At 37.1% G+C, this 24,060-nt stretch overlaps 1 protein-coding gene and 1 long non-coding RNA gene across 4 annotated transcripts; one reads left to right on the top strand and one right to left on the bottom strand.

Annotated features, from left to right (window-relative positions):
• Positions 1-1,035: 1,035 nt before the first annotated feature.
• Positions 1,036-13,429, bottom strand: MOCS2 (molybdenum cofactor synthesis 2). 3 transcript variants are annotated; one of them, XM_074208358.1, is made up of 6 exons: positions 13,340-13,429; positions 11,404-11,548; positions 7,641-7,768; positions 6,973-7,123; positions 5,768-5,891; positions 1,036-2,444 (listed from the first exon to the last, which is right to left on the bottom strand). In XM_074208358.1, exons 2-6 carry the CDS (start codon positions 11,499-11,501, stop codon positions 2,376-2,378), a joined length of 570 nt encoding a protein of 189 aa, XP_074064459.1. In that variant the 5' UTR covers positions 11,502-11,548; positions 13,340-13,429; the 3' UTR covers positions 1,036-2,375. The 3 variants fall into 3 exon arrangements, with proteins under 3 accessions (XP_074064459.1, XP_074064460.1, XP_074064461.1); XM_074208359.1 differs by lacking the exon at positions 13,340-13,429 and adding an exon at positions 12,490-12,716; XM_074208360.1 differs by lacking the exon at positions 13,340-13,429 and adding an exon at positions 12,158-12,254.
• A 3,239-nt stretch (positions 13,430-16,668) lies between these two features.
• LOC141498942 (uncharacterized) lies at positions 16,669-23,639 on the top strand. Its single transcript, XR_012471705.1, has 3 exons — positions 16,669-17,008; positions 17,286-17,628; positions 19,456-23,639. It is a non-coding gene; the product is annotated as an uncharacterized LOC141498942 (long non-coding RNA).
• The last annotated feature ends 421 nt before the right edge of the window (positions 23,640-24,060 follow it).

The raw sequence follows: 24,060 nt of genomic DNA, 5'->3' as shown, positions 1-24,060 counted from the left end.
CACACAGCTAGGTAATTATTAAATGTCTGAGGCCAGATTTGAACTCATGTCATTCTGACTCCAGAGCTGGTGCTCTATCCATTGCACCACCTAGCAGTCCCTAATAATGCATTGTTGGTGGAGTTGTGAACTCATCCAACCTTTCTAGAGAGCAATTTGGAATTATGCCCAAAGGGCAAAAAAACGTGCATAGCCTTTGATCCAACAATACCACTACTGGGTCAATACCCTGAAGAGATCATGAAAAAGAGATCACTTGTACCAAAATATTCATAGCAGCTCTATTTGTGGTAACAAAGAATTGGAAATTGAGTGAATGTCCATCAATTAGGGAATGGCTGAATAAATTGTGATATATGTATGTCATGGAACACTATTGTTCTATTAGAAACCAGGAGAGATGGGAATTCAGAGAAGCCTGGAAGGATTTACATGAACTGATGCTGAGCAGGATGAGCAGAACCAGAAGAACATTATACACTATAACAGTCAACATGGGTTGATGACCAACCTTAATGGACTTGCTCATTTCATAAATGCAATAATCAGGGACAGTTTGGGGGTATCTACTATGGAAAATACCATCTGTATCCAGAGAAAGAATTGTGGAGTTTGAACAAAAACCAATGACTATCACCTTTAATTAAAAAAAAAAACCCGCTATCTTATTATGCAATCTTGCTAACTCTTATGTTTTATTTTTTTTCTTAAGGATATGATTTCTCTCTCAACACATTCAATTTAGATCATTGCATAGAATGGAAATAACATAAAGACTAACAGACTGCCTTTTGCTGGGGTGGGGGAGGGAAGCAAGATTTGGGGAAAGATTGCAAAACTCAAAAAAATAAATAAATTTATCATAAACTTTTAAAAAAAAGGAAAAAATAACTAGTCAGAGGATCTCTAAAAGTAGCTATTTGCTCTACTATGTGTGAGCCCAATTTAACATTTTGCTTTTATTTCTGGACCACCAAATAAATATTTTCATATATCCAAAGCAGAAAAGAAAAAGATGGCATATGAAGCTACAAATTAGTTAGCTTTTCCTTTTATTCAGTTTGCTTCTATAATTTTTTAATACTTCCATGAATGTTTTCTTTCTTAACTGTACTTCTCACATTCAACTCACCCTTCACTTCCACTGAGGGAAAAACAAACACCAAAATAGTTGTAACAAGTCTGCAATCAAGCAAAACAAACTGGATAGGTACAAAAATAGAAATATGAATCCATCACCTCTCTTAGGAGAAGGGGCAGCATGCTTGGCTCTCTAGAATGCTGGCTGAGCAATACAACACATTGTTCTCAAGCCTTTAAAACTGTTTTCAGTTCCTAAGTCTTTTCAAGTTGTTCTTCTTTATAATGCTGTTATAAATTGTTTTCTAGTTCTTAATCAGTCCATTCGAATCTTCACTGGGTCCAATTTTGAATGACAGACATAAACACAAGTAACACAGTTAATCAATATATTTTCTTGATTTTATAAATAATTTACTAGCTTTAAAATTCATACAGAATTGAGAATGAATCAACAAAAATGATCTGAGTTAGAACTATTAGTTTTTGAATATACATAACAGATTAACTATTTATATTACTGAAAAAATTGACCCTTCATGTCACAGGAACTGAAGTATATGTATTTTTATGTCATATTTGTTTTCTAGAATCATATGATTATACCTGGTTGGAAGTGAAGTATTATAAAGCACAAAGGCCACTGAACTATGAAGAATGATTGAAAGATTAATTTCAATTTAAAATTTCCTTGCTTTGGTTCCATACTCTTGGGACCCCCATTCCACCTTTACCAATATCTATGTCATTACTGATCTTCTTGAAGGAGGTATAAGGAAAGAGAGAAAAAAGAGAAACGCACCTATAAGTAGTCACAAAATTAGCCTGGCAATCGAACATGTTAACTTATTTATTACTCTCTAAATATTATCTTGTCATTATACCTCCCCAACTCTCTTGTTCCTAAATTCCCCCCACCCCAGACTTTTTCTTGGTGCTTCATTGGGCTCCTATTAAGAGAACTTGCATGTGGCCAAATATTATGACCTTGCTGAAAACTAAGTTAAATTTGAATTTACAGAGCATTTTAAAGTTTACAAAACATTTCCCTCTTCATAATCCTGTAAGTTAGGTAGTATCATACCTGTTTAAAAGATGAGAAAAGTGAGGTTCTGAGAAGTTATGATGACTTTGCAACAGTTAAAATGCCTAATAAGAGTTAGACATGAAGTCCAACTCTGTCCAAATATCCTACTGCCTCAGAAAGATCAAAAAGGTTCAGAATAAAATAAAACAACATACCATAACAGTAAATAGGGAAATTTTTAAAAGTCTAAATTTTCATTTTGTAAAAATTAGTCAATTTTTGTCCAAAAGCATTCTTTGTTTCTTTTCCAAGATGATGTTTCTTCTTCATAAAGTTCCTAAAAATAAAAATATGATTTTCAAAATATAGTATTTTCTTCACAATAAGTGTAAAGTTTTGAATAGTCAAAACAATTTACATTTAGCATTCTACTATTTCATATAAACTCATAAATTTGGATTTTTGTAAAAAAAGTCATTATTCAAATTCTTCAGCAACCATTGAATCTGTACACTGATGCTTCCTCATGACAAATGAATGGTAATGAATTTCCAAGACTATGACAAAGTACAAGTTCTAGCAGGTCCTCCCAAGTTAGAAAGAACTAAAGCATGTGTTGAATGACAAGTTGTCTGTTGTCTAACATCTGGCCTAGTTAAATTCCCAAAGAAAATTCCCCACACAGTTGGCCAGAGATATTCAAAATGATCCTTTTCAAAGATGGAGAAACAAAGATTTCTAGGTAGGCTAGACTTATAATATCACAACCTAAATTATTTTTCTCTAAATATAAGAGTTAGATTACCATATTGCTTTAAATCCAAAGTATGATGAATTTGGGTTTAAATTCTGGCTTTGCCACTTATTTTCTGTGTGTTTGGTCAAAACCCCTTATTCTCCAGGCTTCATTTAATAATGAAGCTATTAAATGAAAGCTAGGTAAACTCTAAAATCTTTTTCAGTTCTGTGATTCTGTGAATTCTTTGTCCTACTTAGTTAAATAAGGGATTTTTGCTATACAGCTAGTTCTACATTCCTCTCTACTCCCTTTCTGTTCTGAGAATACAAATCTTAATTATGCTACAATTTAGCTGAGGAATACAGGGGAAACACTCTATTGACTGACCAAGTCCTTTCTAGAAGTGGTATGGAATGCAGGGGGAAGAATCGAGCTAATGGGATCATGTCCCTGTTCCTTTTCCAGATGAAAATTTTTATCATCTTCTATGCAAAGTCATGGTACATATCAACAAACTGACTAGAACTTTTTTTTTTTCCTATTAGTTTCTTAAAGGACTGGTTTTTGCCTGGGCAGTCATCTAGTTCTCCTTATGCATTTTTAAAAAAGATTTATTGTTTTTTTTTTCTTTATGCCATGCCCCTTCCCAAACACTCCACTGCCCACATTTTCAAGGAACACAATTTGCTAAAATCTAGTTTCTGATAATTTAATATCAACCTTGTAATCCTGTTCTACGTTAAATTTCATTCTCTATGCTCTGCTGGCCCAACTATAATCATTTAAAACAGCACCTCTATTTACTTACAACCTGAGACGTGGTAGGTGGCTAATAAATATTTTTTATTTATTGAACTGAGTAAAATTATTTGTTTCAAAATGTATCATCCCTGATTACTTAAAAATTCTCTCCATATTTACTCTACTGAAATATATAGGAAGAAAAGACATGAATTCTTACTTTCCTGTTTCTAATGTGTTCAAGGAAAAAAAAATCATCAAAAAACAAAAAACTAGAATCCTTAACAAAGATACAGTAAGGATTATAACCTATTCAGCAGGTCACAGGATGGGAAATCTCATGAAGAGGGGTTAAAGACTAAGCAATAGTGAGCTAGTCCCCTCCACATCACTTTAAAATGAATGCATGTGGGGCAGCTAGGTGGCATAGTAGATAGAGCACCTGCCCCGGAGTCAGGAGTACCTGAGTTCAAATCTGGCCTCAGACACTTAATTACCTAGTGTGACCTTGGGCAAGTCACTTAACCGCATTGCCTAGTAACAAAAATAAATAAAATGAATGCATGTTCAAAGAAATAATCTTTCTTCTCTAGATATTAAGTACCAAGAATTTCCTTTAAAATGATCAAAGATCAAGAGACCTCTGAAGTCCACAAAAATGAAACAAAACACCTGAATTAAAGTCGTTTTGAAAGTATAACTTGCTTAATCTGAAATGACGGGCAATTGGTTACCAACAATCAGTCTTTTTATCCATTTTGATAGTGGCTCTACTATTGCTAAAATTTTTTTTGAGAACAGGAGTTTCTGGGGGTTTTTTTTAGGTTTTTGAAAGGCAATGAAGTTAAGTGGCTTGCCCAAGGCCACACAGCTAGGTAATTATTAAGTGTCTAGGCTGAATCTGAACTCAGGTACTCCTGACTCTGGGGCCAGTGCTCTATCCACTGCACCACCTAGCCACCCCCAAATAGGAGTTTTTTAAAAACTTTGTCTTGATATTTTTCCCCACTTAGTGCTATTATCTAATCAAAATAGCAACATATGTATTTCAATGAGTTTTAAAAGTAGCTCTACTTTAAAAAAAATTTATTATTGAATATGATGTGGGGGAAGGGAATGTTAGGAAAAATTTAGAACAACTCTAACAAACAAATAACTGAAAAAAAGCTAGCAATCTGAAATCAGTACTAAGTCTCGGTGTCTAAGATGTGGCAAACGCCCAGATTTCATATTAATGAAGAACATAAAAATTTTCTTAATTAGTTGTTAATTTTTTTTTCTTTTTTACAAGGCAATGGGGTAAAGTGGCTTACCCAAGACCACACAGCTAGGTAATTATTAACTGTTTGAGGCTGGATTTGGCTCAGGTATTCCTGACTCCAGGGCCAGTGCTCTATCCACTGTGCCACCTAGCTGCTCCATAGTTGTTAATTTTTAATTCAATGTATATTGAAGATCTAAATAGAAAGTGACTTTAAAATTACTACTTCCTAACTCAGGAGCCAAGAAGGTCTGATTTCAATCCTTTCTCTGATATATACTAACCATTTAAACTCTAAGTGGTCCAGGCAACACTTTCAGACTATAAATTTCAGAGAAGATCCCAATTTGCACTGGGAGAGAGAGAGTTCCCTATGACAATGAAATCACAGGTCTACAGGGGGATACAATAAATGGTTCTTGCTCTCAAGGGTCATTCAAATTAACAGTTATCAAGAAAATGAGTTCAAAAGAGAGAATTTGAACCTGAATGGTCAGAGGAAAAGTGTAAAAATTAGAGAGTGTGAAGAGGGGATACCATCCCAGGTAAGGAGACATATAGTAAAAAAACAAACATGGTCGAGAAACAGTAAATAAAACAGGTTGGCTAGAAAATAATACATAAAAGAAAGAACAGAACTCAAGGCTAGAAAAGATTGGAATAGATTGTTGAGAGCCTTGAATACTAGAAAAAGAAGTATTGACTCTATCCTATATATTTAGAGTTGGTAAACAAGGGAGGGACAGGACATGAAGGAATTAGTGTTTTAGGAAGCTAACTGTAATAGATCAGTCCTAAGGTGATGAGGATTCCTTAGTAAAAATATCAAGATGCTGCAAAATTCTATAGTAAAATGCTTTATATTCCTAAGCATATATAAATATGTTCAAATGACAATGTCAGATATCAAATTCTATACCTTTTTCCAAATTGGAACTTTGGCTTTTAAAGTATCAATAACATATTTCACAGCTTCAAGGGATGCAGCCCTGTGCGCTGAAGACACAGCAATGACCACACTTGCTTCTGTTACTGGCACTAAGCTGAAATAAGATGGAGGAACAAAAATGTTATAGAAATAAATTTGATCAACTTGTATTTTAAATAATAAGGATGATCTGGTGAACTCCACTTATAACTAGGGTTTGCTATTAGAATGTCATAATGTTCTTTTTTTCTTTTTCTTTTCTTTTTTTAATTTAAGGCAACGGGGTTAAGTGGCTTGCCCAAGGCCACACAGCTAGGCAATTACTAAATATCAGAGGCCGAATCTGAACTCAGGCACTCCTGACTCCAGGGCTGGTGCTCTATCTACTGTGCCACCTAGCTGCCCCCCAATATGATTTTTAAACATAGTGTTGAAACTGTATTCCATACCAGAGTTGTATTCAAATGGGAAAACAGAACTTGAGCCAATTTGCTACTACACATCTGTCCCATCTTTTAGAGAAGGAAAAGAATTATATTGTACAATTATACTGCACACTATGATACTTTTGAGTAGAAAGTCTTTTCTACCTAATTTCCACTGTACATCATACTCCATAGTAAACACAGCTCCCATTTTAATAATTCCTTAAAAAAAACCCAAACTTCATTTCTTTTAATTGTATAAAAATACAAACTAAATTAAATGTCTGCAAGTCACTTTACTTTAAGTAGAATAGTTGAGATGATAAGCAGAATCCATAAAAATGTACAATGCGGTTGTTTAAAAAAAAAGGAAAGAAAAATGGCTGGGGGGGGGGGGTTCCATTGACTCATATGCCATGGACAATTGAGAATTTTCAAGAATTTTAAGCCTATAACCATATCTTTGCTAATTCTTACTGCTAACAGACAGAGCACCAAAATGTTATTAATGTAAGGCACACTATGTGTAAGAAAGGACTAAAGTAAATTATGCTGATAAATTTAGTGTTTGGGAAAAAAAAAAAGAAAAAATTCAAAAAAAGGAAGTTAAAGGTAAAATATCACTATCTTCAGATTCTTACTAAATATATATCTTCCTTTATATAGTTCAGTTGCAGGATGAGTGTGTCAAATACTCTGTGATCAACACAAGTTTAAAACCAGTAGCGGTAGGCACTGAAATTTACAAAGAGGCAATAAGGACCAGCTCACCCAAGCCGATGGCACACGGCTATGTGCTTGACTGGCCACTGCTGTCTAACAGCACCACATATTTTTCTGACTTCAGCTTCTGCCATTGGCACATAAGCTTCATATTCTAAGCTAACAACTTTTTTTCCTTCGAAGTTATTTCTTGTAGTCCCTAAAATAAAACAAAAAATTTAATTAGTGATAAATACCTGAATCAAAAGAAAAATATTTTTCTTCATAAACAGTGCAATTATTAATTTAAAAACTTTCTGGAACCTATGTAATAATTTTATTTGACTGTCTGTAGACTCAGATTTAAGGGAAAAAAGCTAAACATGGAATCATTATCATAGTCTTCCAAATACACAAAATTATTTCACTTAGAGAAATGAAACAATATTCCTCTTATAGCAACACTAATTTATGTTACTGTATTGTTTCTAGGAAAATATCTTTTAAACGTTAAGAGAAAAGATTCTAGATAATTTTTTCTGATCTAATATACTAGACTTTGAGTTGGAATATTTTAGAACTTACTAAACTATCAAATAAAATATGAAACAAATAAGTTCTTTAACATGAACATTTTGGCAAAGAAGTCACGTTTGAGCTAAAGAGAAGCAGAACCACCACAAGATCAGATTGATCCTGTGCTATATTATAGTAGAAAAGTGTGAAAAATAACTCACCCACAAAAAGAGACACAGCTCCACAGACAGGAGAAATCACCAACTGGGAGACTTCATCTACTGAGAGCTTCTCAGCAGTAAATGTAATTATATCTTTAGGTTTGTCCTCAACTGCATTCATAGATTCCCTAGAAACAAGAATATTTTCAAAATTCGTTAAGTATTAACATTAACCTTTTCCTTCCCTTCTCAAGTATTAGATGATCAAAAACAAAAACACAAAAGTAAGTCATATTAGATGATAAAGAGAATGAGCTGGAGGACATTGAAGATGGCAGGCTAATTGAGCATGTGTTTACTAATGCTCTCAGGTATGTTTTGAGAGAGATGGTCTTTAATTTACCTTCATGTAGGGTAGGGCTGTCCAAAAGATGGCCCTCTGGCAGCATGTGGCCAGCAGAGGGATTTTATGAGGGCCCCCTGTAGGTTTACTACATGCTTTAGAAAAGGGAGCCGGGCTACTGCAGGGCTCTTGCTAAAATGGCAAATTAAATTGCCTATTGTTTCCAAAAGCACTTGTAAAAGTAAGTTGGGACAATCTTGATGTAGGGTATAGTAAGAGTAACTGCATTGTTTCATACTTACATCACACTTTGATGTTTACAAAGTGCTTTTTTACAGCAATTTTGTGAAGTTACATAAGTATTATTATTCCCCAAACTAAGGCTCAGAGGAATGGTATGACTTGCTTGAGGTCACAAAATAGAAGACTCAGTTGAGATTCAAGACCAGGAAGGCCAGGAATCCCTCTTCAGCTACAATTTCAGTCTTCAAGGACCTTAAATTTCAAATTGGCCCTCCTGACAGGGTGTCCTCTACGGGGTACTCCAGCTTCTGGAAGGACAAACAAATCAGCTCTGATGATGCTCTTCCTCCCACTCCACAATTTCCTTATTGCCACTCTATCATCATCAAGGTGAGGTCTATTTATTATTGCATCTTTTTTATATGTAATCTTTTTATGCACCCCTGGGTCCTGAAGTATGTTGTCTCCATCACCATCTCCCTTCCTCTCCTGCACTGCTTTTGGACTCATTCCAAAGGATTTCAGTTGCAGTAGTGAGAGGGGAGGAACAAGCTGCTAATTACAACACAAGTCATGACCACAGCTCAAACCATATCCTAGCAAAATCCTGGCCATATAGCTAAGGAAAGACAAGTTTTTCCCTAAGGTGATCCATTACCATGCAAAGGCCTAGAAGACAGAACCAAGCATTATATAGTCAATTAACCACCATACTTTCTTTCCACACCCTTTTTATTTGTTTGTTTGTTTGTTTGTTTGGGGGTGTCTTTTGCAAGGTAATGAGATTAGTGACTTGCCCAAGGTCACACAGCTGGGAAATTATTACCTGTCTGAGGTTGATTTGAACTCATGTCCTTTTGACTCCAGGGCCACTGCTCTATCCACTACAGCACCCGGCTGTCCCCTACCTCTTTTTAAAGAATCATAATCAATAAGCAAACTTTGGTCAGGAAACTTTAAAATATAGTTTATTTCCGCAGTCATAATTTATGTTCCTTAAATGGCCTACACCACTGCAAGAATCATTTATGGCTCATTCTGAGATTATGTAACACAAATTTATAAATTATTTTTTAAAACAGTAGAAATGAAACAGATTCATATGCATGAAATATTCCTCTTGATATAACATCAAGAGAAGGCAAACAATGCTATATATATATATATACATATATATATATATATATATATGCATATATATATACACACAAATGTATTATAGATATGTATATATTCATATGTGTGTATATGTGTATTTTATAAAACTATCACATTTGAATGCACTTGTTTAGACATAAAACAATATGCTCTGAATTATAAAATGAATAACAATGATCTTGCCAGAATCTTTAAGTTTATATTAAGCCAAAGCTGAGACACTTGTATACCTTAAGTGATCAACTTATAATATGTACATTTAATGTCAAATTTCAAGTGGATAGTTGACAAAGATAGCTTAGTCTTCGTGGACCAGGGTGGTCCTAATTGGCCTTGCCTGCCAGGTTCATATAAGAGAAATGTATGTTATGCCCCTTGTAAAATATAACTTTTCCAATTCCAGGAATGAAGTATGCCTTTGATCATTAGAATCCCTGACTAAGATTAATGCACATGTGGATGAAGTATAGAACCAAAACATGTAAACGATGTACAGAACCAAAATAGGAAACAATGTGCTTCAAGGAAAAGAGTAATGAATCTCTAGTCAGAGGATTGTTACCTACATGACCTTGAGAAATTGTTTAATTTCCTTGGGTCTCAAGCTTCCTTATCTGAAGAGTGAGGGAACTGGACCAGATCCCCTCTGAAGTCCCTTCTGTTCTAAATCTATGATGCATGAATGCTTCAGATTGATATCTTAGAATAAAAATAATTGGTCTAGTTATTAGAATAAAAATAATTGGTTCAGCAAGCCCAAGACAAATGCTGACAAGTTTTCTCCTATAGTTTTCTTTTTTTTTCTTTCTCACTAGTGAGAAATAGAAACCATACATACGGGGTGGAACCAAAATGGCGGCATGATGCTAGCATGCTCCCAGAACTTTTCCTGACACAACTTTAAATGAAGCCTCTACACAGACATTAATGCTATAGATTCTACCAAGGGGAAAAAAAAGAGCAAAACAAGTTCTCAACTCAACTCAACTCTCTTTGGGAATAAAGGGGAAATATAGTCCAGCATAGACAAGAGAGTGAGAAAGTCGGGGAGGTTTCTAGCCACAGCACAGCCTAAGTCCCAGAAGACAGAGAGCAACCCAGGTCCTGGCTTGGCTAGATAGCCGGCCAGCAGGGAGGGTCCCTACCCCAGACAACCCTGGGAACCCTAGGGCAACAGACAGAACTGGTTTGGGAACAAACCTCACACCTATCAGATTGGCCAAGATGAGAAAAAAAGGGAAAAGGATCAATGTTGTAGAGATTGCGGGAGGATTGGGACATTAATGCACTGTTGCTGGAGTTGTGAACTGATCCAACCATTCTGGAAAGCAATCTGGAACTATATCCAAAGAGCAATAAAAGTGACTTAACAATACCAATACTAGGTCTATATCCAAAAGGAATCATAAAAAAAATAGGAAAAGACCCACAAGTTCAAAAATATTTATTAGCAACTCTTTTTGTGGTGGCAAAGAATTGGAAATTGAGGGCATGTCCATCAACTGGGGAATGGTTGGGCAAGTTATGGTATATCAATCTTATGGAGTACTATTGTTCTATAAGAAATCATGAGTGGTTGGAGTTTAGAGAAACATGGAAAGAATTACATGAACAGATGCTGAGTGAAGGGAGCAGAACCAAGAGAACATTGTACCTATTAACAACATTGTGAGTGGATCAACCATGATGGTTGCAGCTCCTCTTAGAAGTTCAGACAGCTAAGACAACCCTGGGAGACCGGTTTATGAACCATGCCATCCACATCCAGAAAAAAACAAAACACAAAAGCACAAAATCTGAACACATACTCTGTTCACTTTTTAAAACACATTTTTCCTTCCTAACTCTTCCCCTAATCCTAATTCCTCTTACACAAAATAACTAATATGTAAATATGTTAAAAAGAAACGAACATGTACAAATTTTATCACCACAAAGGAGAGGGGGAGGGAAAGAAGGATAATTTAAAAATGTGTAACGTATAAATTTGCAAATGGATGAATAATGGAAAACTTTCAAAGCATGTAACTGAAAAATAAAAATAAAATGTATTTTTGTTTAAAAAAAAACCGTACATACCCCAACAACCCAGGGAAATTATCCTCCGCTAATGGGGGGTATAACTGCAATTTCATCGCCTGGCTGTAGGAACAGGAGTTGATCTCCAAGCTGGACATATTCTTGCCGAACAGCAAATATCACCTGATCTCTTACATCAGCTAACCTGGGAAAAACATAAAAGTTAAGCTATCATTTTAAAGAAGTCATAAAGTTATGATAAATAGTCTCTAAAATACAACTGAAATTAATTCTTCTCAAAATCCAAAATATGAAAATTCAATCGAGTAGATATATTTATTATTCTATAAACAAAAACAAGAAGTATATGACAAAAATGATAAAATAAATAAGAATTTAGTCATTCATGAAAGAGGAAGAAAAAGGTAAAAAGAAAATGTAAAATGAAAACTACTCAGTAAACAATGTACACTCTATATGTTGATATCCCTTTATTTGAGCTAAATTCATTTTAAGAGAGACTTCAAAACAAAAAAAAAGGGCAAATCTCTTGCTCAAAATAAAATTCTTCCTTTGCAGCAACCAAGAAACAGAATACTTTAACCCTGTATTTTGTAAACTTTGTATATAATACCCTAAGTCAAGATTTTAAAACTACTTATGCTTAAATAGTTTTATTTTATTTTAGGGAATATGATTTGGCATCATTACCCCAGGCTTTTATAATGAAATTCTGTTATACCTTCAAATGATTATTGAATGCCATTGAAGATATACATGGCCATTTTTGTTGGAGGGTCATACCAAAACTTACCAAGTCAGCTTTCAATTCATGTTTTGAGTAAAAAAGATCTACTTCTTTCAAGGCTCTCTCCACTTAACCAAAAAATTATGATGAGAAAACTGAGGCCCTGGGGGGATAAAATGAGTTGCCTAAAATTATATTGGTAAAAAGCAGCAAAGCCAGCATTCTCCTGACTCAAAATTCAATTTTAGTTCCACTGTACCACATTCACTTCTATATCTTCCCAAGAAAAAAACAAAAAACTGAAAATTGCTAGCATTCAAAAAACAAAACTTCAAGAAAAAGACAACTTGAGTACTTTTTTTGCAGAAACTTAAATCCAGACATTTGAATTCACTCACTTTTTAGCTGTCAATTTTACATATTGTATATGATACAGGGCTATAGGAACATGTTGTACAGACTAGAAATGCTGGGAAACAACTGAATCCAGAATTTTTTAAAGAGCTGAAGACCAGCTCTAATATTTAAGATCAGTCTGTTTGCTGGTCAGGATCTGGCAGAAAGAAGTCCACAAGGTTTCCCCTCTCTCCCTTACAGAGCAAATCACGGTTCTGCTCTAGGATGATGTCAGCTAACTTGCCTACATAAAAAAGAAAAAAAAAAAGAGAGAACCTGCAATATATCATACAGTCAAATGAATAAATAATAACAAAAAGTAGCCTTGGGAACCAATAAAAATACTAGCACAAATAGGAAAAAAATGAATATTTCTAAGATCAGGAACAAAAGTTACTAATTCATCCCTGCCAAGGAAAAGTAGTTGTGCCAATTGGTGATATGACCACACACAATTACAGCAAGGGAATATCCCTTCAAGATCATCTAATTCAACTCTTTCATTTCAGAGAAAAGTAAACTAAGGCCTAGAAAAGTTAAATGACTTACCAAAGGTCAAAGAGTTAATTTGGCACAAACTCAGAACTGTCTGACACCTAGTATGTCTACATACTCTTATTTCTGTGCCATAACACCTTCTTTAATTTCTGGAGACTATAGAAACAATTTGTCTCACCAGAAGAAAATGATCTCTAAGGATAAAGTCCAGTCTACCCTATTACATTATTGAAAGGCTCTCAATGATCATTGCCCTACCCTGGAAATGGAGCAATGTCACTTAAGACTCCCCCCCTTCAAAAAGCCCCCACCCCACCCTCATCAACCCAACATATTCCACAAATGTTAAACTACCTGGGATGTCGACTTTCAATCTCTTCCCACAGCTTCAGAGACTTTATTTGTTGTGGCACAGAAATGGTCTCTGAGCGAACACCTGCTAATTCAGCACTTCTTGCAAAATACAACACAGTAACCTAGAGAGCAGGAGGAAAAAGATCATCAATAACATGCCATATCTTAACAAACCCAAACAAAGAACTTTAGAATTTTAGATCTGGACAAGTTCAGATGATGAAATGAAGTTTAAAAAGTGCCCAAAGCCACATGTAATTAATGTTATTGAACAGACCCTAGGTTTTCTGACTTCCCAGGTCAGTGCCTTTTCCCAGTATAATATAAACATTCAAAGCTACCTTGCTTACAATCTGAAGAGAAAGACTGTACCTTGCAAGTATATAATTTTAATTACAACAAAGTACTTTGCAAAGAACAAGTATTTAATAAATGTTTCTTGAGGTGGACCAATTTATATATGAAAAATGTACATAGAAAATTGTCAATAAATCCACAGTCAGACTTTGAGAAAATTAATAAAATTCTGAGTTATTTCAGAGAAAAACCTTCAGATTTTCAAATTCAAACTCCACTAGAATATACTTTCTTAGGTGTGTCCTCAAACTTTGAAATCTGTCATCAGATATTTTATTGTCAGCAAATAACTCCCAATAATCTTAGATCTGCTTTACTTTTTACACCTGTCAGATATGAAGAGCTTAAAATGAAAAGTCCTTTTAAAAAAATTATACCTAACTAAAAGAAAATTTGCATACATCACTGTGAAATAATTCAAGTATGCATTATTTTTTTAGGGTTTTTTTGTTTGTTTCTTTTTGCAAGGCAATGGGGTTAAGTGGCTTGCCCAAAGCCACACAGCTTAGGTAATTATTAAATATCTGAGGCTACATTTGAACTCAGGTCCTCCTGATTCCTGGTCGGTGCTCTATCCACTGCGCCACCTAGCCGCCCCAAATATGTATTATTTTAGTAGCGAGGGCCACAGTTTCCTCATCTATAAAACGAGGGGCTTGGACAGGATGATTTCCAAGGGTTCTTTACAGAACACTAAGTCCCACGATCCTATGACCCATTTGCTGAAGATTGTTATGTAACATATGAAGCAATACTAACATTTACAAAAGGAAGTGGGTAAAAATGAAATTATGACGAGACCTTGAAATACAGGATAAACAGGTTAATTAATTCTGAGGCTCACTCAGAAACTGTCAACTCTGAATCCAAAGGCATTTCATGGAGTTAAAAATGTTCAAAAATGTAAGGCAAAAAACATTAACTACCATATAATCATCAGTTTTAAGTTACTGAAATAAATTCAACACTGGATAATTTTACAGACATAGAGTCTATTTCTTTAAGGGACCTCAAAATTCCTGCCTTTTTTAATATATTCAAATTACTGTTCCAAATATCTGCCACAAAAGTTACTTTTCTGAGTGCTCTTAAACCTCAAAAGGGGGTTAGTGTAGTCCTACAGAAGCAAAGAGCCAAGTCCCTATTGACAAGAGCTGAGAGAGTAAAATAAAAATTAGTGAGGCCAGTTAAGGTTCACTTCAATCTGATACAAGCCTGGCTCCAAACAAGAGTTGGACTTTAAACCTGATTACACAAAGTTGAGGGGGAAGGGGTGTTGTGTTTTTTTTTTAATAGACTTCCCTCTCAATATCCCCAAGCAAGGTCTATCACAGAAGTGGCTGACAACTAAGGACAAATCTCTGGATCACAGCTCTAGGAGCTTGGAAGGAAGGAACCCTCTGATACCACCCTTTAATAGATGGGGGAAACTGAGTTCTAGAGAGGGTAAGTCATTTGCCCAAGGACACATAGGTAGTAAGCATCAGAGACAGGACTTGAACCTAGATCCTTTAACTCAAAACTGTCAAAACTTGAAAAAAAGGTAATTAAAATTTAAATAGGTCATCCCTGTTTATTTATCCCTATAATTATAAAAATACTTTAATTGTTCTCATTGCATGAAGACAAAAATGGTTAACTTTTAAAAAAATTATGAGTTGCATATTCTTTCCTTCCCTCCCCCACCTTGAAAAGGCAAAACAATTTAATATAAATTACACATGTGTAATACTGCAAAACATTTTCATATTAGCCATGGTGCAAAAGAAAACCAAGCCAAAAGCACCCCCCACCCCCACTGCCACCAAGAATAATGAAAAGTTTACAAAAAAATATGCTTCAGTCTGTAATTCAAACTCCCATGAGTTCCCCCTTGGGAATTGTCTTGGCTCATTCTATTACTAAGGTTAAGTCAATCAAGTCAAACACAGCCGATCTTCATACAATATTGCTATTAGTGTATACAATGTTTTGTTTCTGCTCATTTTTTTTTAATCCTTTCTTTAGACAAGAAGTGTAGCCCAGTTGGGTTTACTCAATCAATCAATCTTTATTAATTGCCTACCCTGCGCAGGCAAAAAGAGGCAAAAGCCAGCCCCCTGCCCTTCAGGAGCTTACAATCTGAAGAGAAAGACAAGAAAATAAATATATAGGAAGCCAGCCATATCATGAATCAATTTATTAAGCACCCATGTGTATGCATACACACACTTATTTATATATATTTATATATGTATATTTATATATCTATATCTATATGTGGATAGAGATATATTTATCTTCTAACAAGCTATACACAGGGCAGCTAGGGTATGATAAGGGAAAAGAAGCACTCTGATTTCAAGAATCACGGATCTAGGGGCAGCTAGACAGAGCACTGGTCCTCGAGTCCACAAGACCCAAGTTCAAGTCTAACCTCAGATACTTCATGGCCTAGCTGCGTGACCTTGGGCAAGTCACGTAAGCCCACTGCCTTAAATAAAAATAAAACAGAAAAAAAAATTTTAAAAAGACTCCTGGACCCGTCTCTGGAAGGGACCCCTGGGTCGCACAAAGCCCAAGCCCCGCCTTTTCGAGCTGGAGGCCCTGAGGTGCGGCGAGGTAAGGCGGGAGGTGGGAGGTCACCCAGCCGGGGGTCCTCACCTGGCTCTGCGGCACCATCCCGCCCCTGGGGCCCTCGACTCCGGAAGCCGGTCAGCGCCCTGCCACCTCCCGGAGGCCCGAGCAGGAGGCCGGCCCCGCAGCCGCCAACTCTTCCGGACTGAAAGTTAGCGGAAGCCTAGGACATGCGCAGTGGCCGGCCAGAGGAAGCCGCGGGGAGCGAGCTGGGGGCGTCCGGCCCCGCCCTTTTCCTCCCCTCCGACCTCGCCGGGCTGGGATCTCGCGAGAGCCTCCGCGCCTCCGCGATCTCGGGAGAGCTGGGTCGTGACGTATTTTCAGAGCGCCCGCGGCGCGCGGCGCGCGTGAGTCGTCAGAGCGGGGCGCGGGACAGCCCCGGGGGGCGCTCCGGCTTGCGGCTTGCTCCCTCGGCGTTCAGGCCGCTGAGGCGGCCGTGGTGGGCTCCTTCGCGTCGCCCCGGGAGCGGGAACCCCGCGCTGCTCCCCGCCGGCGCAGCTGCAATAATGTGGCTTCATTGGGCAGCCTCCCCGCCGAGCACAGTAGTTACCTCGCCCGCCACACACCGCCCCGGACGGGCCGCAGCGTGCCCCCTACACACTTTTGGCATTCAGTTCGGCAGGCGTTAGGTGCTGGGGATGAGTAGAGAAAAGCAGACAATCCAAACTGTGATGGAACGGGGACACACAGGAAAATGTAACAATAATACAAAATAATGCAAGAGAAGGGGGAGGATTTCCTGAAAATTATATTAAACTGAGCTTTGAAGGAGGATAGGGATCCTAAACCGTGAAGACGGTGGAGGAAGGGGGTGGGATGGCCTGGACTGGGAGCAGAAGCATGTCGGTTTAACTGGAAGCAGGGTGAAGCAAAATTCCCGAAGGGTCTTAAATATCAGAAAAATTATTATTTTATAGGGGAAGCAACTGAAGCTTGCTTCTTTTTCTTTTTTTTTCTTTTTTTTTTTTTTTAGATTATTGCAAGGCCACACAGCTAGGGAATTATTAAGTGTCTGAGGCCAAATTTGAACTCAGGTCCTCCTGACTCCAGGGCCGGTGCTCTATCCACCTAGCCGGCCCCTGAAGCTTGCTTAAAGGAAATGACATAGTTGGGACTGTGCTGGATTGACCAGAAGAACCTGATATTTGACCTTCTTTCTCAAAAAAGACTCACCAGGGGAAGTGATGCCAAGCAAAACATGAATTGGATTTGAGTGAGGGGGATGCTGTGCTAGGTTGAAGACTCACTTTCTCCTCCTACTGTGTCCAGTAGCCAGATGTGAATCAGGATGACCAGAGATGGGCCTAGGATGCCAGGTAAATCAGGGTTAGGTGACTTGACCAAGGTCACACAAGCTAGTAATTGTCAAGTGCCTGAGGCTGGATTGGAACTCCAGGACTCTTGACTCCAAGGTAATCTCTATTCTCTGCACCACCTAGCTGCCCCCAAAGAAGAGCCTAGAGATAGAGACGCTAATTAAGAAATATAGTACAGGGATGGCTAGGTGGCACAGTGGATAGAACACCGGCCCTGGAGTCAGGAGTACCTGAGTTCAGATCCGGCCTCAGACACTTAATAATTACCTAGCTGTGTGGCCTTGAGCAAGCCACTTAACGCCATTTGCCTTGTTAAAAAAAAAGTAGTACAAATAGTACTGGATTTCAAAGTGGACCAGGCTCTAGATTCAAATTCTAGTTGTACTCCTTACTATCTCTGTGATTCTGAGCAAGTCATTTCATTTGATTGAATGTCAGCTTCTCCAAATGAGTAATTTCTGTAAAATTAGTAAATTAGACTAATTTAAAATATCTCATCTATCTATAAGTTTTAGGATCCCAAAATTTCTTTGACAATTCTGTAAGGTATTTGATTATGATTGTGATTATGATTCAGAAAGGTCATTCAGGGTCCAACAGCTTGGAAATTTCTGAAGTAGAACTTAATCCTTATTTTTAGGCAAATATATACTAAGATCAAAAATATTTGGGGAAAAGTATTGATATAAATAAAACACTTGTCCCAGTTGAATTGTATTGTGTCCTCACACTTCTCCAGTCTGTCAAATTACTGTTTAAGTTTAATTTTTAAGTAGCTTTAAGAATATACTATTAGTATAGTTCCAGGAGGACCTGGTTCTTGTCCTTCATTATCAAAGAAGACCAAAATAAGATCACTATATTAGACATGAATAGCAGTGTGTCCAACTGTGGCTGATCAGACCAATACATGTTTGGAATGCTTTACCACAGGTTGGACATGGAGTGATTACTCTAAACTTATGTATCTCATGTTTCCTTTGAGCTGCTTCAATTCTATCTTGGTCATAGGGCACAGCACTGTCTCTGATGGGTGGTCCTGTGCCAGTGTCTCCCATGCTGTACAATCAATTCTAAAGTTGTTTTTTTTTTAGGTTTTTGCAAGGCAAATGGGCTTAAGTGGCTTGCTCAAGGTCACACAGCTAGGCAATTACCAAGTGTCTGAGGCCGGATCTGAACTCAGGTACTCCTGACTCCAGGGCCAGTGCTCTATCCACTGTGCCACCTAGCCACCCCAATTCTAAAGTTCTTAAGAGAGACCTTCAGGATGGCCCAGTTTTGTTTCTTTTTGACCCCCTTGTGAGTGCTTGCCCTGTGTGACTTTTCCATAAAATAGTCGTTTTTGACAAGTGTGTGCTTATCATTCCAACAACATGATTAGCCCATTGCAGTTGTGCTCTCTGTAATAATGTTTGAATGCTTGGCAGTTTAGCTCAAGAAAGCCTCAGTGTCTGGTATCTTATTCTGCTAGTTGATCTTTAGAATTTTCCTAAGACAACTTAAAGGGAAGCGATTCAGTTTGCTGGCATGGTGATGGTAGACTGTCCAAATTTCACAGGTATTTAGCAATGAAGTCAGTACAATTGCTCTGTAGACCTTCAGCTTGGTAGTTAGTCTCAATAGCTTTTCTTTCAGAGCTTCCAAAATACTGAACTAGCTCTGGTAATGTGTGTGTCAGTCTCACTGTCAAGGTGTACCTCCCTGGAAAATATACTGCCAGGGTAAGAGAACTTTCCACAGTACTCAAAATTTCTCCATTTGCTATAACTGATGGTTCCATATATGGATTGAGTGGTGCTGGCTGTGTTTTCTTGTTGTTAATTGTAGGCCAAAGATAGCAAAAGCAGCAGAGAATTGATCCATTTGTGGCATCTCAGCTTCAGAGGCTACAATCCACTGCAAACAGATGGTCATGTACCAACACTCCCTCCTCCTTGGCTTCAAGTTGAAGAATTTTCCAATAGTGTGGTGGCTGACCTTGATACCATGTTCATCCTCAAGGAAGGGTTTTGATAACATGGCTGAAAACATCATGCTAAGAAAGCATGGGAGCAAGGACACAGCCTTGTGACTGGGAAATCTCGAGAGCATCGTCCACTATTAAAAACCTGGGTATGCATGCTGTCATGCAATTGATGTGCAATATTGATGAACTTCTCCCAAAAACCAAATTTTGACATGATTGAAAAATCATTTGACATGCATTCTATCTCATGACTGATGGTATCAAAGGCTTTGGTCAGATCTACAAATATTGTATACAGACCTCTGTTCAACTCTTGGCATTTTTCCTGGAGTTGTTGGGCAGCAAATATCATATATATTGTTCCTCAAACCTTTCTGAAGCCACACTGGCTCTCAAAAACTGATCATCTGCTGGGTGAAAGATCAGCCTATTGAGGAGGATTCTGGCAAGATGATTAATGAGAATTAATGATTATTCTGGCAAGATTACCCATTAACAGTGATTAAAAGAAAAATAACCCTGTGATTGTCACAGGACAGAGATGGACAGTGGAGGCATCCTTGAATTCCTGGGGGATAATTTCTTCATGCCATATAACCTGGAAAATTTCAGTCAATTTTTGTATGAGCATTGGACTTCCCCACCTTGTTGATCTCAGCTGGAATAGAATCAGCACCAGGTGCTTTGCTCCATGAAAGGAGCCTAATGGCATTCAAAACCTCTTCTTCAATTGGAGTTCCAACTAGGACTGGATTGACTTCAACTTGCGGTAAACTTCTGCATTGATTAATGACAGTCTATTAAAAACACTATGGAAGTGTTCAGCCTATCTCTCTAGGATTTTGTTCCTATCATTAATCACTCTGACTCCATCAGTCGCGAGTGACTGAGATTCACCAGCCTTCATGTAAAAGCACTTTGGACTGTTATATCTGCATAAAAATGAATTTCATCTGCCCCCTTACTGAGCCAAGAATCCTGAATGTCTCTCTAAACTTCACTTATACTTTACTTTTAATGGAATTGAATGCTGCCTTCTTAGAAATTGATGCTATCCTAAGAGTAAACCTTGTGGAGCTCTCGTTTTTCATTTAGCAGCTTCTGTATTTCCCCATTATTTTCATCAAACCAATCTTGATGCTTGTGAGTATTCTGACCCAGTTGAGTAAATGCAATGCTGTACACCAAATCTCTGAAAGCTGCCTACTCCTTTTCTATTCCACTGTTAGCTTTCCCTCCAAGTTAGCAACAAACTGTTCCAGGTCAGAGAAGGACTCTAATTTCTTGACACTCTGATCCACATTCTCTTTCATCCACTATCCAGAATTAGGATAGGATGGAGAAGAATCTCATCCCAATTTCTTCCAGTGTTTGAAACTGCTTCACTTTTTAAAAATCTGTCAGGGTATCTGGCATTTTTTGACTGTAGTTTTAGTACATCAGAAAAATTGAACTTGTAAAATAACTATGCAATTTTGCTTGAGAGGTTTTTAATAGGTTATCAAAATAAAGATCATAAGGTATTTGTAACTCAGTAAAACATATATAAATATATATAAAATACATATATGTATCTGTACATACATATGTATGTAAATATATCCCAATCTATCACACTCCTGAATCGTAAAAATCTATCAGTAATTATTTCTGTATAAGAAAACATAATTCTTTTTTAGGTTTTTGCAAGGCAAATAGGGTTAAGTGGCTTGCCCAAAGCCATACAGCTAGGTAATTATTAAGTGTCTGAGACCGGATTTGAACCCAGGTACTCCTGACTCCAAGGCCGGTGCTTTATCCACTGTGCCATCTAGCCCCAGAAAACATAATTCTTAATGATAATCCTGGAAATAAAGGCATATAATCATTACTACAAAGAGGGTAACAATGGAATTTCTCCTGTTTAGGGACATCATTCAATGTGACATTCTAGGAAGCAGATGAAGGAACATGTGAGAGGAGTAGAGGAAAGAAGAGGTAGAAGAGAAAGAGGAAAAGGAGGGAAATCTAGAATGACAAAATAATTTTCAGGTTTTAATAACCAGCATCTGCTTTTGTTACCTGGCTCAGCTCCAGGTCATAACAGAAAATCCAGGATAGTGAACCAGGGTCAAGAGAGATGGGCAAGAGGAAGAGTAAAATCAGACTTCCTTGTAGAAACAGCCCAGAAATCACTCTCTCTCTTTGCCAGTATGCATTGAAGAGAAGAGGTGGGAGAATGTCCTGACTTATTTTCTCAGAAGCCCACACATAAGAAAAAAGAGACATTAAGAATCAAGGTCAAAGGTCAAACTAAAAGTCCTGGGTACCACTTCTGTTCAGTTTCTTCATATGCTGCTAATCTCATTGGCTTCTCAGTTCCATCTGTGAGAATGAGGTAATGTTTATCTACATCAAAGCCACTGCTAACAAAAGTAATCAGTTTGAAGGGGAGACTGATCTCAATTAAGTGAACAGGGATCCATTTACCTTGGTGTACACAACAATAATAAATCAAGAAGTTCCATGTCAAGGACCAAGAATCAAGAAATTGCTCAGTGGGAGCAATGACTCACAAGCAATCATTATTGTTCTAATAGAACCTTTATTGGGGAGGAGCAAGACACTTTGCATCCCTTTCATTCTGTTAGAAGCTATAAACCACCAACCAGAACATTATCAAGAATAGGAAAAGCTGTATTATTAGCCATGAGATTACCAAGAAAAGTGAAGAGCTGGGGATACTTTGTAACACTAATATGTGCAAAGTGCTTTCCAAATGTTACAACCATACATATGTCAGTTTATTGTTATTATTATTCCGACTCTTTTATTGTTGCAGAATTAATAATTAAATTTTTCCTCATCTGTAGTGGCACTTGCAATATAAAATCTAGTCACTATCTAAACATCACTCTAAATGCCTTTTTTATCTATATCTGACTTTACTTTATATTGAAAAATTATTTGCAGATCAGTAAGTTTGGGATACCTTGACTATTACAAAGAGATCCCCAAGCAATGATATGGTTTAAACAAGATGTGTATGGTCAATAAATGCAAATAATATGGAGCATACTTTTTAAAAACTTTATTCCACATATAGAATATAACTTAAATGGAGAGTAGGGATAGTGAAAAGTGAAAATATGTCTCTGTCTCAGGCAGTTTGACCTCTTATCTATGTGTGATGGATAAAATCTATAGTCTTTTGACCAATGTCTTTAACATACCCATGGTGCTCTTTGAAATAGTTCATTGAAAAACAGATGGTACAGCAGTTACTTTTAGAAGGAATAGGAAAGCATGATCACATCTGGAATTAATATTTACTTTCCTAAGTTAGCAGATCACCCAGATTTCTATCCTATCCATGTGACTTCCATGGATCTTCCTAAATTATATGCTACTAAGAAAGCACACAACACATAACAAAATAGATATTATAAATTTGTTGAGTCTATTTTATAATCAGGCATTGACCAGTCCCTCACCTACCATATAAACTTTCTTTTCCTACTTTCTTCAATAAATTTATTTGTAAAAATAACTTATTCTTCTTGAAAAGATTCATTCATTTGGGCATGGATTCATTGTTCAGCTATTTCATTTTATTTGCATGGCAATAGGGTTAAATGACTTGTCCAAAGTCACACAGCTAGGTAATTATTAAGTATCTGAGGCCAGAAGGTCCTCTTGGCTTCAGGGTGGGTGTTCTCTCCACTGTGCCACCTAGATGCTCTTCTTTCATTTTTTCAAATCATTGGATGTACATAATATACCTGCAACTTCTCAGCATCTCCAGGAATATTAAAATTAGGACTAGCTCCTCTGTCTGGTGGCTATTGCTTCAATTGCATTCCCTTCTCTGATAACCCAACAAAAGAGTGAAGAAAATATGAATGTAATTCTATATTTCGGTTTTATATTCAAATTTTTTTACATTCCATGACTCTTCTCTAGTAACTTACATCTTAAAATTACTCCAATCCACGAAACAAAGAAAAATACAAAAAAAAAAATCTGTCCTATGGGGGTTCCTTCTTTCCTACAGTTGGAATGGCAAAGTGATGAAAAAAGTGGCTAATAAGCTGTTAGAATGACAAAGTTTAGCTTGACTGTTGGTACTCTAAATATGAGATCCAGTGATTAAAAAACACACTGTTAGAGCTTAATCACATCAATTTTTACATTCTTCTGTAAATAAAAATGTGAAGAAGTTGTGGCTAATCAAAGATGATCACAGATACTCTTTGGAGAAGGAAAAAGGAGGGCCTTAGAAGAATGAATTTGTCCTCTAACATTGCCCTCATCCTGGTACAGACCTCTCATCACTTTGGACTATTACAATAACTTGCTATCTAAGTTCCCTGCCATAAGTTTCTCTTTACTCCATTACATTCTCCATGCAGCTGTCCAATTGATCTTTGGAAAGTGCACGTCTGACCATGTCACTTCCTCCTCCAACACTCAGTGAACTCTAGTGT

Source organism: Macrotis lagotis, chromosome X (assembly GCF_037893015.1).
Source record: "Macrotis lagotis isolate mMagLag1 chromosome X, bilby.v1.9.chrom.fasta, whole genome shotgun sequence".
Classification (NCBI taxonomy): Eukaryota; Metazoa; Chordata; class Mammalia; order Peramelemorphia; family Peramelidae; genus Macrotis; species Macrotis lagotis.
This window is presented reverse-complemented; position numbering and strand designations above follow the sequence as displayed.

Excerpts from the sequence above, each read along its gene's own strand:
- MOCS2 (XM_074208358.1), bottom strand. The coding sequence starts at position 11,501 with ATGTCCAGCTTGGAGATCAACTCCTGTTCCTACAGCCAGGCGATGAAA. Across the intron at positions 7,124-7,640 it reads AGCTGTGTCTCTTTTTGTGG|GGACTACAAGAAATAACTTC; the intron begins GTGAGTTATTTT and ends GTTTTATTTTAG. Across the intron at positions 5,892-6,972 it reads GCCGTGTGCCATCGGCTTGG|CTTAGTGCCAGTAACAGAAG; the intron begins GTGAGCTGGTCC and ends ATCTTATTTCAG.